At 45.4% G+C, this 20768-nt stretch overlaps 4 protein-coding genes, 3 non-coding genes and 3 further genes across 7 annotated transcripts, besides 3 other annotated features.

Annotated features, from left to right (window-relative positions):
- Positions 1-7847: 7847 nt before the first annotated feature.
- Positions 7848-9567, reverse strand: nad1 (NADH dehydrogenase subunit 1; one of the parts in which the record gives this gene). Coding sequence (YP_009295069.1) covers positions 7848-8039; positions 9485-9567 — 275 coding nt within the window.
- On the reverse strand, positions 7848-9567 carry nad1 (the record flags this gene model as incomplete).
- A 1187-nt stretch (positions 9568-10754) lies between these two features.
- On the reverse strand, positions 10755-11132 carry rps12 (ribosomal protein S12). Its single transcript has one exon. It carries the CDS (start codon positions 11130-11132, stop codon positions 10755-10757), a length of 378 nt encoding a protein of 125 aa, YP_009295080.1.
- Positions 11133-11180: 48 nt separating this feature from the next.
- Positions 11181-11537, reverse strand: nad3 (NADH dehydrogenase subunit 3). Its single transcript has one exon. The coding sequence runs from the start codon at positions 11535-11537 to the stop codon at positions 11181-11183; it is 357 nt and encodes a 118-aa protein (YP_009295081.1).
- Positions 11538-11729: 192 nt separating this feature from the next.
- On the reverse strand, positions 11730-11987 carry atp9.
- Positions 11730-11987: a sequence feature (ATPase subunit 9;~RNA editing can probably create a stop codon from the last codon of CGA).
- An 809-nt stretch (positions 11988-12796) lies between these two features.
- Positions 12797-12870, reverse strand: trnW-CCA. The gene has a single exon. It is a non-coding gene; the product is annotated as a tRNA-Trp (tRNA).
- A 152-nt stretch (positions 12871-13022) lies between these two features.
- Positions 13023-13096, reverse strand: trnP-TGG. The gene has a single exon. It is a non-coding gene; the product is annotated as a tRNA-Pro (tRNA).
- Positions 13097-13690: 594 nt separating this feature from the next.
- Positions 13691-13778, forward strand: trnS-GGA. Its single transcript has one exon. It is a non-coding gene; the product is annotated as a tRNA-Ser (tRNA).
- A 1328-nt stretch (positions 13779-15106) lies between these two features.
- Positions 15107-15724, reverse strand: nad6 (NADH dehydrogenase subunit 6). Its single transcript has one exon. It carries the CDS (start codon positions 15722-15724, stop codon positions 15107-15109), a length of 618 nt encoding a protein of 205 aa, YP_009295082.1.
- Positions 15725-16346: 622 nt separating this feature from the next.
- Positions 16347-16459: a sequence feature (RNA editing can probably create a start codon from the first codon of ACG;~ribosomal protein L10).
- On the reverse strand, positions 16347-17611 carry rps10 (the record flags this gene model as incomplete).
- Positions 17362-17611: a sequence feature (RNA editing can probably create a start codon from the first codon of ACG;~ribosomal protein L10).
- Positions 17612-20768: the final 3157 nt, after the last annotated feature.

A 20768-nucleotide genomic window follows, 5' to 3' on the forward strand; every position in this document is an offset into this window, starting at 1 on the left:
GCAAGCATACGCATAGCAGCACATAGCGCGCCAAAAGGCTACCTACGTACGCGAGGCTAGAGCGCGATTGATTGTTGGAAGAGTTTTCACCGAAGCCGGTTACCGCCTTCCGGGCCCAGCTACTGAGGTAAGAGGCAAAGGATCCACTTGATGAATAACCATCCGATAGAAAATCCCACCCCGTCTAGCTATCGTAATACGTCCGGATGCCAAAGCTTCCTAAATCTACTGAAGCGAGGAATACTAGGATCAGAGCGCTAGCATCCCTTGCTCTCTATCGATTGCTCACTGCCGTCTCATCCGAACAAAAAAAGGAAGAAGGGGGCATACTTCCCTCCGTCTCAATGTGACCATCGATAGCTTTGTCTATTTCAATAGAATCCTCGGTCCTATCTTTCTCAATTCATCGATCGACGGCCACCCTACCTACTTTTAATGATAGATAGAAAAGGTGGAAGAGGGAATCAACTAGGAACTGGAATCTCCTGGCCCTTTCCAACCATTAAAGGTACGTGCTTATTACAGCTTAACCCATTACAGATACCACCCCGGAAATTAGGATCCCCAAAGCCGGGCTCTCTCATCGATATGCTATCGAGTATACTCTAGCTATTTTAGAGAGAGGGGAGAAATCCCTATCTTCTCTCGCCCTACTACTCATATGAAAAGCGCTACTTGCCTATTGACAGAAGTCATCTCCGAAAAAGCAGCTGTTCGCCCTAAACTCGCTTTGTTTGTTGATGTCACAAGGGCTTGAAGAGGAATTGCCCGATTCGATGTTGGAGCTGCGTAGCTTCCTTACCTTACCAATGAAGCCTGAGATTAGAGTCGGAATCGGTGTCTTTCCGCTCCCCTTTCTTCTTGCTGGGGTTGGCTACTCAATCAATAGCGTCCGTGAAGTGATTGATGTTCGATTGGGCTTGAAGCCGCTCTTCTTGCTTTCTTGGTTGATGAAAGATAGGTTTGAGTGCCCGTTCTTCTCGAAGCTGGAAAGAGGGCTTTCGGAGACCTTCTTCCGTCTACCCTTCGCCTAGCGGCTAAGCTCGGAGACCCGGACCTTTAGTTTGTCAACTCAGCGCTGAAACCCTGCTAATCGACTAATGCTTGGAGTTGGCGTCAGAAGATGAAGGTTCAGACTCGGATCCCCTTCTTCAACTATCAGTAGTCATCTCTATGACACTTCTATACCGACATGACAGGGCAGGTCGGGTAGAGGGAAAGAAAGAATCGATGCTATTGATCAAACCCCTGACCTTTCCACTAAGCTCGTTGACCCAAGACTAAGCGCTTTGAGACGACCTAAGAGAATGAGTGGCGCAACTACCTCCTAGTCCAGTCCTGGGCTTATGATACCGTATGGAGCCACTGTCGAAAGTCTAGTTTAGCGGGGAGGAATTTGTCTTTGAAGTCCTATTCTATAGGGTTGTCCTGCAAGGAAGATAAAGCATTTGAGCCTCTGGCCTGTCGCATTTCCCTCTTTTGCCTCTGGAGAAATGCTCTATTTCAGCTTTTGGCCCCTCGGGTACTATTTTCCCCGTAGGCTTTCCAATGGCGTGTTTCCGGCACGCCCCATCGTCCCTGGCTGGTCTACCCTGCGAGCCGAGGCGCCCTCCCATCCCCGAGTAGAAATTCTAATGAGTTTCTGTCGGTTCCGGCATTAAGATTATTGGTGTCAACCGGTAGCTCGCTTCTTGAGGCGGTAGTTCGGGTGGTCCCTATCCCATTCCAACTTGGTTATTTATGGGAACCCCACCGGGATTTACTAGTCTGCCTCTATCTATTAACAAGGGCCCTAGGAATATTCTTTCAAAGACACCTCCGGCAGAGGAAGACCCTTTTTAGTATCCCTACTGCCAATCACAGCCGTCTCGTCTTAGCTACAGGAATTTGGAATACTGGGTGAAGTTGTACTACTCTGCTAGTAGCCTGTGTTTCCTCCTTCCCTTCTCTTTCAGGTTATTTAGAAGTTTGTTAAGGAAATCAAGTTGAAAGGTATAGGGAATATTTAGAATACTAATTTCACCAACCGATTGGACCATTCCTCTCAATCGCCGAGGGCTCCCATTACTCTTTATAGGTCAGCCCCTACGCTAGCGCTGGTGCTGACTTGCTTTATAGCTTTCAGGTTATTTAGCAGTTCTATAAAGGCGGATAGAAAGGTCAGTCATCGAACAAGCAACGGCTTCTAGTTTAGACTAGCGCTACAACGCTATTCATATAGTTCTTGTTGAAGCCGTTGTGCGTGAGTAATGTGACGCTACGCGTCTTCCTTTTTGACTAATCACCCGATCAGTCCTATCGCTTCCTTCAAACAATCTTCTCCAAAACTTCTCTTTCACTTCGGTCCTCATTGGACTACTTGTTACTGTTTCTAGCGATTCCTTAGTGGTCTTCAAGTCCTTTTAAGGGCATCTAAAACTCGGCTAATACTCTGGGAGGTGGTGGGCAAAGCAGAGCTTCGCCCTCGGTCCAGTGTTTCCCTCAGTGAAGTCCAGTTGAGTCCGGTTTCTGTTCTTGATAAGTTAGGGGGCAGGGCTTAGTAATAATTGAATTCTCTTTAAGGCTCTTCCCCCATGGTTTATCATTGTGAATATGAATGGAACTCCCTCTATACCCGTTTATTGAGCCTTAAAGGCCTGTTTAAACCTCCTTTAATGGTATCTATCATGAGGTTGTTCAAAACGTTAGTTTTGTATTACTGAATTTGAAGTATTAACAATACGTATTCAGATTAAGGTCTGCCCCTTACTAAATTCCTTGAAGGAATTTTGGGGCAGGGAAGGAAGGCCGCAGAGAAGGATCGTTACCCCCCTTCAATTCCCCCCCGGGCGGCTCCTTGAAGACTCCAAACTATTTACCCCTCCAACCCGGAGACCGCCCTTCTGCCGCTTTCCCCGCTCCCTAAGTCTGATTGAAGCTCTCGAGCCCGTTCCGAAGTGGAGGATTGGATTAAGCTTCCTGTTTGGTTGGCGTTCAGTCTTTCTGGATATTTTTCTGAGAATGAAAAGAATAAATAAATGCTGCGAGGCATGGTTTGGTTTACCCTACGAGGCTAAGCTCTAGTCTCTTTTGACACCGGTCCCGTATTCACCACGGTTATCTTATTTTATTACCACAAAGTTATCTGATTCTAAAAAAGACAAGCAAAAAGAAATACGGGATTTTATGCGAGGAAAGTCAGTCCCTCTGCACTCTAAAGACCGACGGATTCTCTCTCTTCTGCGTACGGCCTACGGCTATTCACTCCTTCCATCTCCTTCGGGCAAGCAACCAAGGAAGAGAAAAAGCCAAACATGAAAGTTAGCTGCTGGGAAAGTGGGGAGTCAACCTACGAGCACGGAAGAGCGTGGTACCGCTACCCCTCTCTAAGTAAAGGTAAGATTCTTAGCCCTGTTGATGACTCCATCTAAAATACAATAGGGACAGCCGTTTCCGGCTGCTCGTTTCGTATCTTGAAGAAAGAGTAGGCTTAAGTAATAGGGGTCAGGTCAATAATAGCTATGCTATTGCCCTACTGATTTCAGGCCTCCGCCCGATCCCGAGGATAGGAAGAGTCAGATGATACCTTTTAGTTAGGCTCAATACCGATGAAAGAGGGATCTTTAGGAACAAAGCGTGCCGAAGCAAGAGGAATGAGCTACCTTTGATACGGACGGATTATCCCCCACCGATGAAAAAGAAAGAATAGGCTAATTAGAATACTAGAACAAGAAATGACAAATAAAAACAGATTCTTACTATCTATAAAAAATAGGTGAGTGTCAAGTGTACAATTCATAATCTACTTTTAAAGCTTGTGGAGTTGCTTGTACAATGATAAATCTGAAATAACGTATTAACGGATTTCAGATTTATCTACGCGATGTGGTGGTTTATTTCTGATTTCTCCTTGGACATCTTCTAGCCGTACATTATTTGATCTGGCTTTAGCCGTTGTTTGTTGCTCTACGAGCCGTTGATAGTTGCCCTGGCTCTAACGAGCCGTTGCTTGTACGTTATTTAGATTTGGGGGATTTTGTATTTTGTAATTGTCATTGGCCTTGGCCTTGGCCATTGGCTTTGCCTTAGCCCTGGCCTTGGGTTTCCCAATCCTGGTATTGGCATTGGCTTGTCTTTCTAGTGGACTGAGAGAGCGAGCTCTAATCTAAATTCTAAAAAAAGACTCACATACTTCATTCTTAATTGAATGTACGATCTTAGAATGGATGCACAGAATCCACGATAAGAAATGTCCCTTAGACTCTAATCGTCTTCTTTCGTTCTTCTTAACCGAAAGGATATCTCATTCATTCTATTCGGATTCGGGGATCTTTAGTAAGGTAAACAAAAGGGCTAAGGACTGGAATAGGCTTTCAACCTACGACCGAAGTAAAGGACTTCCCTCTGTAAGAGTCGAGCTTTCCCTTTCCCCTCCATACACTACTTTTTAAGCATATGGGAGACCAAAAGCCATATCTACTACCTACTCAATATCTCATCTCCCCTCTTTGGCTTATGATATAGAGCTGGTTTATTTGATACTGCTCCTTTACCTTTCAATGAAATGCTTTCAATACTCCTATTCTCATAAGAGTGCTTGACAGAGACAGGGCTGTCTGTAACCTTTCTCCCAAGGGCTGAAGTGCAAGATAACTCCCAAGATAAGGCCTATATGGGCTCGCCGGAGGAGTAGAAGGAGAATTTTCGTAGGGAGAATTTCACTATGAACTCCTCGGACAATCCTAAGTAAGGAGCAAATGAACTTAACCTTTCAAACTTGGCTTTCTCGCTGGCTTGAGATATGTCCTATGACTACCACTTTTTCGGAATTTTGATTCGGACATCTTTTGAATTGAATTCAGAAGCATTTAATGCCAGATCTTCGACTAAGGATTTTTTTGAAAAACCCAAAACCTACCGGCTTTGACAGTGGCCGGAGGCCATCGGAACAGATCTCTCACTGGTATACCGAAAAGCACAAAAAAAAGAATTCATCCGAAGCGGCAGGTTCTCCCCTTTCTCAGTAGGGCCCGAAATCCAGAAGTGTTTTGATGTTCGGAGAAGCCTTTGCGTCCATATATTGAGATGGATGAAGGGCTTCCGGCAAAGCACCAGGGGGTAGCTCCCGCACCCGTTCCTGTACACATACACATGTCGGCGTAGGTAGCTGTGTCACGCTAAGTAACTGATAGATTCTCTCTCAATTGAATTACCTCCCCTATGGTGTCTCTTTTGCAAAGAGGTTTGTTTTCGGGGCTTCATTGATTAGTACTTGGGATCTTAGTTCTACATGATGCCGGAATTGGATCTACTATTAAGGATTGTTAAAGGACAACTGGCGCAAGTCTGCAAAGATGATTAAAGAAGCTTTCGTGAGTGGTTATGCCGGATCTCTCAGCCCGTTCATAGAGGAATCCTTTTCCGAATCTTTCACCATTGTGACCCCCCTGGAGAAGGAGGATTCCCACTTCCATAGTGGAAGGCATAGTATGAGGTACTGCCCGGTTCTCTTCTACCCTATCCACACCGCCCATCTATGCTGATCGAGAGCCCGACCCATGGTGTGCTAGTTCCAGGAGCTATAAACTAAAAAAAAATGGGAAAGAGTACAACGGGCCCCTTCATTGATAAAGGTAGGTCCGCCTAGAGAGGATAGCTTATCTAGGAAAGGAATGAAAAGGCAAATGGTTTCCTAGGAAGGAGATGGTGGTTGGTCGACTAAAGGTTAGAGTTAGAGGACTAAGTCGAAGCGCAGCACATAAGCGCATATTCATTCTCGGTTCCTCTGTTTGTTGCGAGAGAGCTAATCGAACGGGAGGGCACTAAACCTTATGTTGTGAGGAAGGGCGAGTGACGAAGAAAGAAGTGCCATGAGCAAGGCAAAATGAGAAGTATGATTGAAAGTTGGTTGCCCTTTACCTTAACCGCTTATAACCAGAGCAAGCAATAAATCTTCTATTTCTGGCGGGAAGTCAGGCAAGGCGCTTTGAAACCCTCCTGATCGCTCTTTAATCGGTTGCACCTCATTCCCATCCTCCCTACGTCTTCATCTTCAAGACGAGCTTCTTCCTGTTTTTAGGTTGACGAGTGAAGGCTCCCAGAGATCTTCCTTTCAATGAGGCATTCTCAACTCCTTTATTTCATTTCTCATACCGGCACTTTTAGAAAGTCCTAAAAAAGCGTGGAATGAATATGGTAGAGTGCAAGCGGCAGACACATAGGCAGGTGCCTGCAGATTGGATTTCATTGGCAGGGGCAACTTACCTTATTAGATAGGGGGGGGAAAGCGAGAGCTTCAAGAACAAGGGCGATTGGAAGGAGCGACATATCGATATACATATATAACCAACCTCACAGATCCAACTCAATCTTTTACACCGATGTATCGTACTCTCGCGACCAGGTCATCATAAGAAAAGACTGCTAAATCTTTCCGAAGTGAGAGAAGGAGGGAAGACGCGCTACAACTAACATAACAGCCGGCTGAAAAACGTTAGCTAGCTAGGCTAGCGCGCAATGGCTTTCTCTGATAGGGGCTCGCTTCTTCAAGCTCCGCCCAACCTATACAAGGTGCTGCTCGCTTTCTCTCAGCCACTAGTGGCTTATGTAGTGGTCGGCATTCCTACGTGCTCCTCCTTGCCCCCCTACTTAAGAATCCAAAGGTTACCTTTGGATGTTGTCGTGACGCTTTGGTTACAAAGGTTACCGGGGTCTAGGTTTATGGATGGATTCAGTCAGCGAAAGTCCCTCCAACTCAATCAATATCAACAACATGTCGTGACCGGTTAGGCTTGGTTTATTTTTTCATAAAATAAAGTAGGTTTCGGGGCTTCATTGATTAGTACACCTCAGGTGCTGGTAAGGTCGGGACCGTGGTCGCCCGTCTCCGGTTTGCCGGCCGATAAGATCTCTGAGATTGACCAGCCAGCTGGGTTGGTTTGGCTATTCTTTTCTATTGAAAAGGAGTCAGCTGTCTGCGCGAGTCACCTTCTTCTAGGCTCCGCTGGACGACACGGCATTTTCGTTCAAATATAGGCCGGCCGTACTTGTGATGGTTCCCAAGGATCCAATATGACCACTTAGGTCTACGTTGCCACGATATTTTTCTATGGAAGCGGGCGGGTTAGAAGTTCGGCCCGGTTTTTTTGGTGTCGTAGGGGAGGGGTTGACCTTTCTAACGCATATTCAGTCGTACCGGCATGGCCCCACTGATTTGTTTTCGATCGGAACATCAAGCAGCGCAACCCGGTTCTACTTGACTAAGCCCGTGCTCCTCCAAGGAGAGAGTTTGCTTTACCCAACTCCCTTTTTGATAACAAGGCAGAAATCCCCGACCCGACACTCGTTAGTTTCAAATGAAGAATGAATAGTGCCCTAGCAAGCACCTACTCCTATCAAAAAGCTTGACTTTACTAAACAAGCAACGGTAAAGGGCTTTGCCTCCAACAAGCAAGGGCTGAGCTACCGCGAAAGCCGTTGCGCTAACGCGCATCCGTTTCCTTGGTGCAGCAAGAAAACTCCTGCGCCTTTATAATGCTTTCGCGGTAGAGCAAGGAATCCGCTTCGCGGCTTTTTACTTCTTACTCACGCACAACGGCTTCTTATTAACATATAGCGTCTGTAGCGTTAGAAGCCGTTGCTTGTTCTTTATAATAGAAGCTTTCGCGCAGCTCAATCCCTTGCTTCTTGCCTTATATTACTTAGTCAAGCAAGCTTTCGCGCTAGGCGCTCACCTTTTTTGGCTTCCCTAAAATAGAATATTTGGAAGTTGGTAAAGACCCGCCCCTTGTTTCAGTCAGAATGAGTCCCCGGGATCCCGGGACATTGGCTTCCGCCAACAGTGAACTATTAAGGATCGCATCCCGCGCATATTCTACATTATAGCCTGCAACTGATTCAGCTTCCGCTTCTGGGAGATCAAATGGAGCTCGATTAGTTTCTGCTAGACGAGAAATAAAGAACATAACCAATACAGGGAACAAGGGAATACCGGACCATATCTGCTTTTGCGCCATGACAATCTCACTCGAATTACGGGAACCTACACATATTAGTACAGTATACCGGGGTCCCCGGCCAGAACCACACGTGCAAGTTTCCCTGCATGTGGCTCGTCCGTGCTTTCCGAGGCGCTGCCTGTGACTCAGCATGGGAGAAGGGGGGCGGAACTGCACACTTTCGTGTTCAGAGCATTGTCCGAGTGAGTAGGCAGCGCCTACCAAGCAAAGCTTTCTTGAAGAGGCAGGGCTGGTTCCTTTTCGGCGCCCGCCCTTTATTTATTTAGATGTTGAGGCAAGGCAAGCCCCAGGAAAGTATAGGTTGGTTTGCTCCCAGCTCCATCTCGGCCGGCATCTTGCTCTCGAGGGGGTGGGCCCTGGAGCGAACTACTCATTGCTGTGTTGCCCCAACCCAAGGAAGGGCATTTGGTGAGGAGCATTGTTTTGAGGGAGAGAAAGCGTGGTTGACAAACCAATCATCGGAGGCGACTGGACTGGAGTGCTTTCATCAAATGATGCATGTGGGCTGAGCCATTCCCATCCCAAGTGGTGGCCCGATTCGGCCTGGCCCGGTCGGGAAGAGATTTACATAGAGACTACTGCTATCCGGGAATATCTTTCTATGTTAGCTAGCGGGGGCGGGCTTTCCTATGGTAGTCCCGCTGCGGCCTCTGACCGTCCGTCCCATCTCATCTTGATTTGGCTATACTTATATGTAGCCTGCCATGTTAGCTCCACATGAGAGCCTTTTAAAGGCTAAAAAGACACTCATCAGTCAGCTCGGCCCCTTTCCTATTTCGCTTTTCCGCCTATTAAGAGAATAGGTCCCGAAAAAGCGGCCCGCCTTTCATCATATACCAGCTGCCACGCACGAACCAATAGAAAGGATTGAACCGCCCCTCTCTAGATAAGGAACGCGCCATCACCTACAGCCCTTTCCTCTGCCGGGGACTTCCACGAAATGAAAACGGGCGGCATCGTCGTATGCTCCACTTTTGTTGCCCTGGTTTATATCCCGGAGTACTCCTATGGCCGATCTGTCACCCAACCTACTTAAACAACCTAAAGGCTTGGCCCCGTCCCGTTTGGAGAATGACCCCTTATGGCACGGCTTAGTCAGTTATTCTCGCAGTTCAGATAAGATTCGGACCGCCACTTCTCTGAAAGCATGGTTCTTGCCTCCCTCCCCCCTTTGAGCTCGTCCATTCGTTAGGTGATCCCTTGCTCTCACGTTCGACTGTTTTCTCGTCGTTTAGGCCCGTGAGTGAGATTTCTGCTCATTGCAGTCACATCCGGGGTTCTTCGCACCTGGATAGTACCAGGACCCTTGTGCCCCGGCCCTTGATCAGATAAAGCTGCCCGCCCTATGACCCACAACTAAAAATGAGCCTTGCGACGAGACGCGGACATTCCCCATGCTGCGGTTCCCTCCGGTCTGTTTCCGGGTTGGGTTAGGGGAACATCCGAGCGATTGCCTTCGCGGATCCAAACGCGCTCACAAGGCGCACAATAAGAATAAGGCCAATAGAGACTTCATAGGGGACCATTTGAGCTGCAGATCGTAATGCTCCTAGAAAGGCATATTTCGAATATAGAGGACTGAAAGTTCCCAAGAAAAAAGTACTTTATCATATCCTTATATGAACCGTACGAGCACGTCCTCTGTCACCCCCCACCGCGCTTACGGCTCTATACCCCAACCCAAATCTGGCCCCCTCTTTCGCTCGGTCACCACAATACAATGTTATACCGACTAATTTTTTGCATGACCTTCCGATATGGAGTGCTGTTCCGCGTCCCCTCTGTTTGTATCTCATTTAAATAGCGTTCCAGTGTATCAAAAGATAGAAGAAAGGACCTTTTTGGATGGCAGAAAAGCACTCCTCGTATTTCGTTGAGTTGCAGGCGGATACGATCGGCATTGAATCCATCTTCCAGTAAAGCAGCTTCCACACTTTTCTCTATCGGAACGGCTAGGGTCAATTTATTTTCGAAGCTTCCGAAGTCAGTGGGGGTATACAAAAGCAAGGTCTCTCTGAGCTTGACCAAGCGGTCCCCATCAGAAAGCAAAGGGGGAAACTGCGGAATAACCGGTGGATTGGGAACAGCAGGGTGGGGAGCTGGCGCGGGGGCCTGCGGCAACGCCTCCTGGGCCACAGGAAGCGAACTAGCTTCATCGCCGGGCTCAGGAAGCGATTCAAAACATCGGGCAAGAGATCGCAAATCCGAAGAATTCAGATTACTGGGTGATTTAGTTTCCCACTGCCGCGATGATGGTCCAGCTTGCTCCACGGCTCGGTTTTGCCCCGTAGATGCGGTTTCTGCTGCCTCCGACTGGCCTCCCGGGGGCCCCGTTTGAGGCAAGACAGTCACACCTTCTGAAGAAGGTGCCACAGAATGAGCTATACCGACCGACGTTACGATATTTCGTAAATTGGTGTTGGCTGGTATAACCAGTCGATGATCCACTTCTAATCGACGTAAGTCGTTGAATGTGGATGGTCCTTCCACCACTTCGAGTGGCGGATTCTGGTGCCCTTGTGGTAGGACCGCGACAAGTTCGCTAGCTTCCTTTAAAAAAGGCAAGACGGCAGAAAAAAGATCGTCCATATATTTCGTTTTTCAAGTCTAAAAAGAAGAAGCACTGTGAACTATCTGCTTCAAAAAGATAGTTGGTTGAATGAAACTTCTTCGATCAGAATACGAATGAGATCAAAAAGGCCATCCTTGAGGCAAAGGATAAACCTCTCCTGACCGAGTTCCATAGGCATCTTCCATTCATCTCGATTTGGGTTTTTCCGCACCATATTTTGATCTGCCTCTTCTTCGATCCGGAATTCCCAGCAAATCCTTGACTCCTCGAATACAATGGGATTTCACACCTGGCGAATCTTTCACTCTACCTCCTCTTATTAAGACCATAGAATGTTCCTGCAAATTATGACCTTCGCCTGGAATGTGAGCAAATATATCATGTCGATTGCTCAACCGTACTTTGGCTATCTTACGTGGAGCTGAATTAGGTTTTTTCGGTGTTCTCGTTGAAACACGCGGGCATACTCCTTGCTTCTGGGGGCATTGATCCAAAGCTCGAGTACGGTCCGTGCGCCGTTTTTCTTCTCTACCATGACGAATCAATTGATTTAATGTAGGCATCGCTCTTTCCTTTGTCCTTCCCCCCGATTTTTGCCCTATCACTAGTGGTTACTCCCGATCCGAAGCACCCCTTTTCCATTCATAGAGAGATCCTATCGTCAAAATCAATAAAAAGGCCATCATGGACCAAGATCCAAACGGATCAATCTTGTTGAGAGATACTGCCCAAGGAAAGGAAAAGGTTACTTCCGGATCAGGAATAATAAATAAAATTGAAACAAGATAAAATCGTATATCAAAACGACTTCTGGCATCACCGGAAGGATCGAAACCACATTCGTAGGCCGACAATTTTTCTGGATAGGTCGAACTATTGGAAGAAAATGGAAAAGGAACACCGAGTGGGATCAAAGAAACTAGCGGACTGATCACTAAATAGATACAAATAGGTGCAAATTCTGACATCACCACAGCCCACTTGGTTCTCTCGCTCCTTGCTCGCGGAGCGGCATACCGAAATAAAATAAGGATTCAATCCAGCCACAGGTTCCCCTACGGCTACCTTGTTACGACTTCACACCAGTCTTTGAAGTCATATTATGAACCCCAACTTCCAAAGGCATTTTCGGGGACTAGCCTCCTTCCTTCTTTCTTCGATCGGAATACGAATGAGATCAAAAAGGCCATCATTGGGGCAAACGATGCAATAGCTTCGGTTAGAGCAAAGCCCAAAATGGCATAACCAAATAATTGTTTAGCCAATGATGGATTTCGCGCCACGGAATGAATCGAGGAACTAAGGACGTTTCCAATACCGACAGCAGCTCCCGCTGAAGCAATTGTAGCAGCTCCGGCACCCATTGATTTCGCACCTTCTAACATCTCGAGTTTAGAATTATCCTCACGCTTTTTCATTCACTTATGTTCTAGGGGGAACGAATAGTGGACAAAGGCTTACATCGTTCACTATCAACTTCAAAATTTTAAGCCGATTTTCTCTACCCCAGTGATGAAATGTATACATTGGTCTTTCCTTTGTCCTTTCCCCCTTCTTCCTTTCTATTGTCTTATCGATTCCTCGTCGATTCTTCCCCTCGTTCCTTTCTATTGGGCCGGTACACTTCACACCAGGCCAATCTCGATGAAAGTCAAAGCCTCCTTCGGACCCTGACGTGAACGGACGCTTTCTCATTGCCTTATTTGGGCTCCAGTCAACAAGGAAAAAGCCTCGAATCAAAACCTTTCACGGCTAAGCAAGAAAACGGATGCGCAGGAGTTTTCTTGCTCGTTGCTTGTTCTTTCGCGTCAGCCCTTGCTTGTTTTGTTGTTGTTAAGTCAAAAGGATGGGACTCTATAATATTGAAAGAAAAATGTAGAACCTAAAAGGAAAAGAACATAGGAATTACTAGTCTTAGAATCGAGTTGGACCGAAATAAAGGTTTGATTTCTTCGAGCGATCGTGCGAGACTTTTTCTCTTCTTATTCGAGATATTATGTGCAATTAAGAAACCTACTACTGAATCTAATGAGTTAAAGTAAAATAGAAAAAGGATTCGATACAATTGAAAAGAAAAGAAATTGAATAATCATTTTGAATGCTTTTCCATTTTTTTTTCCTACAATAATTGAGTTTCATTTGTGAATTAAGTTAGACGACTTCTTATGACTTTTTACTTTAAAAAAAAGTTGCCATATCTCGGCAATAGGGTCTGTTGATTTGGAATCACGCTCTGTAGGATTTGAACCTACGACATCGGGTTTTGGAGACCCACGTTCTACCGAACTGAACTAAGAGCGCTTTCTTATCACAGTAGATACGACTGTAAAGAAAAAGGATTCTTTTTGTACCACCAATACATCTTGCATGCATCTAGTCTCATAAAATGAAAATATGTATGTCCGAATCGATCTCAACGGATCCCTCGTTACTGCCCAGAGGAGAAGAATAGGTAGGGATGAAAGGATTGGAACCCGTGAAATTTTTTACCCAAAACAAAGGCGCTACCAAGCTGCGCTACATCCCTTTCAATTGGTCTACAACAGTGTCATTGTAGAGAATCCCTGCCCTGTTTTCCTCTACATCGTTATTTCCTCCATCGATATAAAAAGGATCTTGCCATTTATTCTTTTTTGGTCTTTATTGATTTATATACTCATCATCATCCCGCCGTTCCTACCAACGCTTACTTACTTATGAGCAAAAAAAAAAGGGTTCTAAATAAGAAGCCCTTTGATTTGAATAAGCGAGGCTTTCCCGATAGAAAGATTTGCATGCAACAGAGATCCCAATTCCGTGTATCCGGGTAAGCAAGCCCTGCCCGCCAGCTTCCACCCAGACAAAAAAGGTGAGCGCCTAGCGCGAAAGCTTGCTTGACTAAGTAATATAAGGCAAGAAGCAAGTGATCCTTCTAATACAAGCTCTCCGTCGCTGGTCATGTCGACTTCAGCCCCTCCGGACCTTAAAGAATTCCAACACCCTATAAACTTCACAACAACAAATAAACAATTTCTAAATAACCAAGGAAGACGCTTTAGTCTTTAGACTAATACTCACGCACAACGGCTTCAACAAGAACTATATGAATAGCGTTGTAGCGCTAGTCTAAACTAGAAGCCGTTGCTTGTTGGCTTTCACGGTTTAAGGCGTAGCATTGGAATTGCTATGTAGGCTTTTGTTTACCGAGGGTTCGAATCCCTCTCTTTCCGCATCTTCACCTAATTCACTAATGTTACTGACCGAAATGTATCAAATAACAATGGAAATCATTATGGAAACTGTTAGACCTTTCTTTGATATAGATTCTCTATTCCTAATTGCAGTTTTTCGGAAAAGAGTGGACAAGGAATGAAAATCTCCCTGCCGATCTATGATACATGAATAGGATAAAAATTTAGATCAAACCACTCCTTTATGCTATTTCATCTGGCTTCGATTATTCAATCTATAGTTAGCGCGTAGTGGGAAAAGAAAGAGAGAACGAGCGTTATCGCACAACCCTCGAGGCTTTGAAGTCCATAGCGCCCGATTCGATCACTCTATCGAGTAGAAGTCCAGGGATGCTTCAATCGATTCTTAACACCTTGAAAACTCCCTTCCTTATTTTGGATGAGAAGGCAAATTGTTAGCTTTCTCGGCTTAACGACTCTTTCTTCGGCCGCCCGGGACTGCTCTTTAAAACTTCATCCAGTTCATCGATATCTGTCAGTCTTTTCAGACTTCCCCTTCTTCCTCTAAGCACTTTGACTCTTTAAGAAAGGGAGTGAGAGTGGTCGAAGCTAGTGAATTGAATACCAGACGGGGTAGAAGGTTCTGTTCCTATTGAATCAGATCTGGCTTTTGCTTACTCCTGTCCATACGACCCGAGGGAAGAAGCTCCTGTCTCTTCTGCATTTGACCTGAGACTGGGAGTTGAACTCTCTCGATTGAAATAGACGGCTAGGAAGGAAAGAAGCATGGAAGCCCCTTATAGATTAGCAAAAACAAAGAAACTCTTTCTAAATAATATATTGGTTGTTGTTAAGTTAAAGGGGAGGAAACTCAACTCAAAAGGAAGAGTCCCTATCTCCATAAGAGGAGCAATACAGGAAGAACCGCAGCTATTGAAAATAAGCGATTTTAGCCCTTATGGCACGTTGTTGGAAGTTTTATCGGAAGATAAGTAGGCAAGGAGTGACCACCATCCAGATAGATGCTTTTTGAGTTCCCGGCTCCCGGCCTTAAAGAAGGAATACGAGGCGCAAAGCGTAGTGGATCTACTATTCCTGCTATCTTACTTCCCGAGGGGGAAGAAGCTGTTCTAGCTCTTGGCGACTCGGAACGAATGGTAACATGGTTCGAGATAGAGATGATGAGTAGGGAAAAGCCTTACTTAGCCATAAGAAAGGGATGTTGCTTCTCCCGCAGCTAATGTCGCCTCTGCCGCTGCATCGCTCTCATCTTAATGGCATCAGTCAAATGGAGGCGTCAAGCATCTATATGACCAAGAGGGCCATCCCACGAATTGGATTCGAACCAATATCAAGCTACTTTCCTTTTAGTAGATCGTGAGTGGGTCTGTCGTCCTCCTCATTATAGTCCGCCTAGAATCCATAGCATTTCGTCGGAATACATCCTGTCTTTTCACCTTAGTAGTCCTATGCATAGTCAGTACTATAGCCCCAATCATGGCTACTAATAAAATCAGACTAGAAACCAAAAACCAGACGAAATAGTAGGTATAAAGTAAATTGCCCAATGTTTCCAAATTAGTCCAACTTCGTACCTTTCCGGCATAAACCGTATATCTCAGAGAGGTCGTATTTCTTTGGGTTGGTAGTAATGGAATGCTTTCATTATCTAAAATGAAGAACATCTCCCACCAAAAGATCAGTCCAATAATACCACTCACTGGTAAATAGCGCAATACTTCTTCGTGAATCTCCGCTATTTGAATATGGAACATCATAACAACGAATAGGAATAAAACGGCTATAGCTCCTATATAAACTACTGGGAAGATCATAGCGAAGAAGTCGAGACCTAACAAAATAAGTAAACCTGAAGTGTTGCGAAAGACTGGGATGGGAAACAAAACGGAATGTACCGGATTTTTAGCACGTACAACCATCAAACCAGAGACCAAAGCAGGGCTCGACAAAACAGAAAGTATCATAGTACGTCGTCCTTCCCTGAAATGGAACTTTCATGCTGGAGCAAGAACTAGCATGAAAGTCGATCTATTACGACCAGCGCGGTTGTTCGTATTTCATTTTCGTTTTACAAGGCAAACTGCACTGAGTTACTTACGAAAGTTGTACCGAGGGGGTGTGCAACGTCCTTCCCCATATTCTATTGAAAGAAACCCGATCATCAACAGAGGCCCTTTCCCCCCCAACCAACTTGAATCTGAACTACGATTCAGATCACGTCTAGGTCACCCCCGATATAAGACATTTCCTTAGATATTCTAGTTAGACCGCCTTCGCCTCTAGGAGAACGGAAACTCCCTTTCTCTCGGGATTCCCCTTTTCTTGCTAAAGACTTTGCGTACTAAGATGCAAGCTCGATAGGAATTAGGCTTTAACCCTTTAGCTTACCTTAACTGAACCCAATCCCATCCTTCTCGTTCGATCCAATTCCATAGCCTCTACTTTCTTTCCTTCCTTATCAGAGAGGGGCCCGCGGGGCTTATTTCTTTCAAATATTAAAAAAGGGGGAAGGAAGAATGGAAAGCCCTCACTTTATTGATGGGACATTTTGATCCCCTTTTCCTCTCATCCTCCCCCGGTTCTGGTTCAGGAAAGGGTCAACGCAAGGATCTTACTTCGAAGCAATCTCTGGAGTTTTCCCTTATCCGAACGGGTCTTGCAAGAAAATAGGATTTCATATTGAGCTCCAAATATACGCTATTGGGATGGGATGGCTCCTACTAGCTTTCCCCCCCTAAGAACCGCACGTGCGAGTTCCCCCGCATACGGCTCAAGTGGCGAAGGCCCTTTCCTTCGCGCTTGGTAAGCGCTTCGCTGTAGTCAAGCTTACTGCTAGCCTACCGCCTAGAGCCAAGCTTCGACCGCGACTGCTCGTCGCTTCTGGCCGCCTTATTCCGTCACCCGAGATCCAAGTCAGCACCGGCAAAGATCTCTTGATTCCTCGCGGCCGGGCCGGCTTGGAAGCAAGCTACCTCTTGCCTATCTCACCTCCTTTCTTCTTATTAGTAAGATAGGTTTGGAACCCTTTCCCCTTTTAATAATAAGGTAAGCTTCCAAAGCTCTTTCCTTCAGCTGGGTGAGCCTTCGCTTTTTGGATCGTCTTCTGCCCAATGCGGTACCCCCCGGTTTTTGGTTCCCATTGGGTTTACCTTGTTCACAGGTCGACCCCATGGCAGCAAGAAAAGGCGATCTTGTGCTATACTCCGGTGATCTCTTTCCTACCGAGACACGCAAACTCCCATCGTGTCCCAGATCACATTCCGTGAATCGAAAGGGAAAGCCTACTCATCTATCAGCTCCTCTCGTAGATCGGTGCGGTTTTACGAAGCGTCTAAGCACAGTTCACTCGCGTTGATCAATCTTCAGTGTTGCCGCCACTCCTTAAGGTTATCTGTTGTATCATACACTTCTTTCATTCTTTCCCACGCTTCATACCTCCTCTTTCTTCTTTTATATTAGCACAAACAAATATCTTTTTTTTTAAGAGTTTATTTGTTGTTGTTAAGTGAAAAAGGTAAAGGGCCAGGCATGGTGGGGTAGGAGCATCCAGTCGGCAATCTTTTTGGCTTGACCAAGAAGTCTTATGTCCTCCGAGTCGCACGGCGTTTTAACCGAAAGAACTTCTTGCGCAATTCATGCGTTTCTGTTTTTATGACCAGAAATTGTTTCTTTATTTTCATTTCAAATTGTTCTCTGGACTTTTTATCAATATGAGGTGATCGTAACACAGTATATAAGACTCGTGATTCAGGCAATCCAATCTTCCGTGTGTAAGGCGGAAGCCCCCAAAAAAGGTTTTCGAGAAATGGGTGATAAAAAGATCGAATTACTATGCGTATCTTGGTGGTCGTTACTTTTGGTGGTCTTTCTTTTTGGCTGACTCCTCTTCTTGTTCTATTGATCAGAAGCATCCAGCAGCACACGCCGGTTTATAATTAGATGATAAGGGCTAAGGTTCCCCTCCGCCCAGGCGCGGAGAGTGTCCACATTTTTCTTTGTTCCGATCTCCAGTTTCTGAGGGTTCTATTTTCACACCGCGAATCCAACTATATGAGAATGAGATCGGAACTCCAAGTTTTTTATTGTACTCCAAGACGTCGTTTACCGTCTTTATATGATTGACAACAAATGATTCCCTCCAGACAGAAAGAGAGTCCTTACTGTACGAGTAGTTCAGAATTCTAGTGAGTTTTTGTTGGTTGTTGACCAACGGAAAGCATGGGAGAAAGATGCACAAAGGAAACTGGAAAGAACTCATTTCTCAGGAGCAATATCAACTACCTAGACCGACCTGCTAAAAGAATTCCATAAACACCTAGCGAAGATACTGTACTGAATGACTTGATCGATCGTACTAGATAGATAGTCTCAGATAGACAACCTTTTATACGCAATTCCTCGATACCAATCTCGCACTTGACACGCAAAGCAATAAACAGCAGTCTATCTTCACAGAGAAAGAGAGAAAGATGAAAGCACTGTACCAAACTACAGGGGAAACCAAACCTTTCTAGTGAAGTCTTCCTATTAGGCGCTGTGTAAGAGCTCTATGCCATCTATGGAATAGCGGCCAGTGCTGCTTGATTGACTGCTTGAAAGTTGAAAACCCAAGTCTTGGAAGGCAGGATATTGGGATCAGACTGATCATCATCAGATAAGAACTCAAAGGAACTAGTGGAAGTACTGTTCCCTGCACTCCCAGAAAGAGTGTGAATCATACGCCGGATGTAATTAGATAGATATCATCAAGATTCTATAGTCTAGTGGAGTAGCCTCTGTGCCACATATACTGGGCGATTGAGTTCGTTCGGGACACGTGGGCCAAGAAGCTCTAGGCAATTCTCACGATCACGGTCGATCATGGTTCAACTCCATGTCGTGAAAGTGAAACCAATCATTTCTTTCATTAACATCAACGAATCACTATCTTTCTTTCATCTTGATCGACTCAATTAAGGAAAGGCGTCGAGAGCGAAAGCTCTGATGTGAGGCTGTTAACCTCAGTCTGAGGAGTGCGAGAGTTGTGACTTTAGCACTTTCAGATCCACAGTGGGCATCTTAGGTGGTCTGGGAGTCACATCCCATTCATATCTAAGTCTCCTACGTAATCTGTAGGGATACATATTCTTTTGGTTTGAACACGATCAGCGCCACCCATCAGCAGGGCAAGACCCTGCGGTCAAGGCGAGTTGTCAGGAGGAGATCATTTTGTTATTGTGTGAAAATGAAACGTGTAATGTTTCCTTCTCGCACAATGACTCAATCCCAACTGACATGGAGACGGGGAACGACTATTGAACAGACCCTTTTCTTTTTGACTCGTTTCTTTCTCTTTCTCATTACGACGCTTATCACCTCAACTGCCATTCCTCAGGGATTCCAATTGAAATATGAACTGAGGACGGAAATTTGTAGTATTTCTGTTCTCCAATCTGACCAATAAAGGACAATGATCAGACTGATGCTTAGGGAGGTGAGACACAGAGGCACTCTCAAACATTTCTCTCCAAGCCGGATTGCAAAGAACCCGGTCAAGTCTAGCAGCACTCAGAGTGTTACCCCCTACTCCAAGTGAATTTAGAGCCATAATACCCCATGTCAATCAAACCATGATCAAAAATCCATTCAACAAAACCAGCACTACGTCTATTAGAGATTCGGCTGTTTGAACTGACTTCCGTAGAAGAGGTGACAGAGTGAAAGTCTCTTACAGCAAGCCAGGGATCAGAAAGATCAATACTATTGCTAGCCAAATCCTGCCACAGAAAATTACGAAGACTTGCATTGGGACTACCATACACAACCGAAAGTAACCAGGGTTCAGTGCCACATTCAAGGAAGGCTCAAAGCCAGGCTTTAGGAAAGATTTACGTATCACTATGAATATTCATACGCACCTGCAGCGGAGCAGTTTAGTAAGTGTCTGGCAAAGAGCGAAGAGCTAAAGCGAGAAGATATGTCTTAACCTGCTCTTTTTCACGAATACCTTTCTAGTGGACTTGGATAGAATGCCCATAAGGAAGAAGTCCTAACTCGCAATCGATCTTGTCGGTCTCGGAATATCCCATGGTATTGAATCCGTTCCGGCTTGAGGGCTAGGATAGCCGCATTATCTATTATTCGAAGTTTGGCAGGCCGCATTGATCGAATAGATGACTAAGGCTAAGAACTGATATAGATAGTCATATTGGCCTCTCGCACAGCCAGACTTTGAGTTTGCTGATCCTCCTCCACTACTTTGAATACCTAAAACTGATTCAAGAACAGCTGCTCACTCGGTCGTTGGGAAATGGGTAAGCGATAGGAATAGTTTCGACCGACCTTGGAAGACAGCTTGATGAGAGCCAGGTGGGAATCGGTACACTTAGAGTACGGCGGTATGCGAGGAGCAAGACAGTATGCAATCAATAAAGACGAACGAGCAAGCTCACTCATAGTACGGTAAATTAGCACAAAGAGCATCAGCCAGTTCTTTCAGCATTAGTAAAGTAAGCTGGAAAAAGGAAGGACAGCAAGCCAGGAAAAAGAAATTGATAGAGGCCAGATATGCCATAGCTGTTGAATATCTAGCTTACAAACAAAAAACCTATATGAAAGCAGCCTTGATTGCCAACAGATTTGATTGCCGCGGATAAGAGATAAGTGAATTTTCTTTTCCTTCCCTCCGCATCAGAATAGGTATCCAAGTCTGCGTTAACCGACAAGGGAATGTATTTTTTTCATCCATGAAAGACTAAACAGAGGCGGGCGAGCTTGCCGGTGTGATACACCTACCCATCACGATGAGTTCTCGTTCGAAAGATCGAAAATTGGAAAAGAATGTATGTAAAGATCCCGTTCTGTTGATCTTTGGCCTGTCTTAGCCTCATCGATTTCACAAATGAGTTGAACACTCATTGCATGATCATTAGTAGGATCAACCAGAAAGGTATCACCTGACCTTGAAAGGAGATCCGCCTATGACTATCGGTCAGCGCCTAGTCTCTTTCTGGCTTATGAGCTCGCCTA

This window comes from Ipomoea nil (assembly GCF_001879475.1).
Source record: "Ipomoea nil mitochondrial DNA, complete sequence, cultivar: Tokyo-kokei standard".
Taxonomy (NCBI): Eukaryota; Viridiplantae; Streptophyta; class Magnoliopsida; order Solanales; family Convolvulaceae; genus Ipomoea; species Ipomoea nil.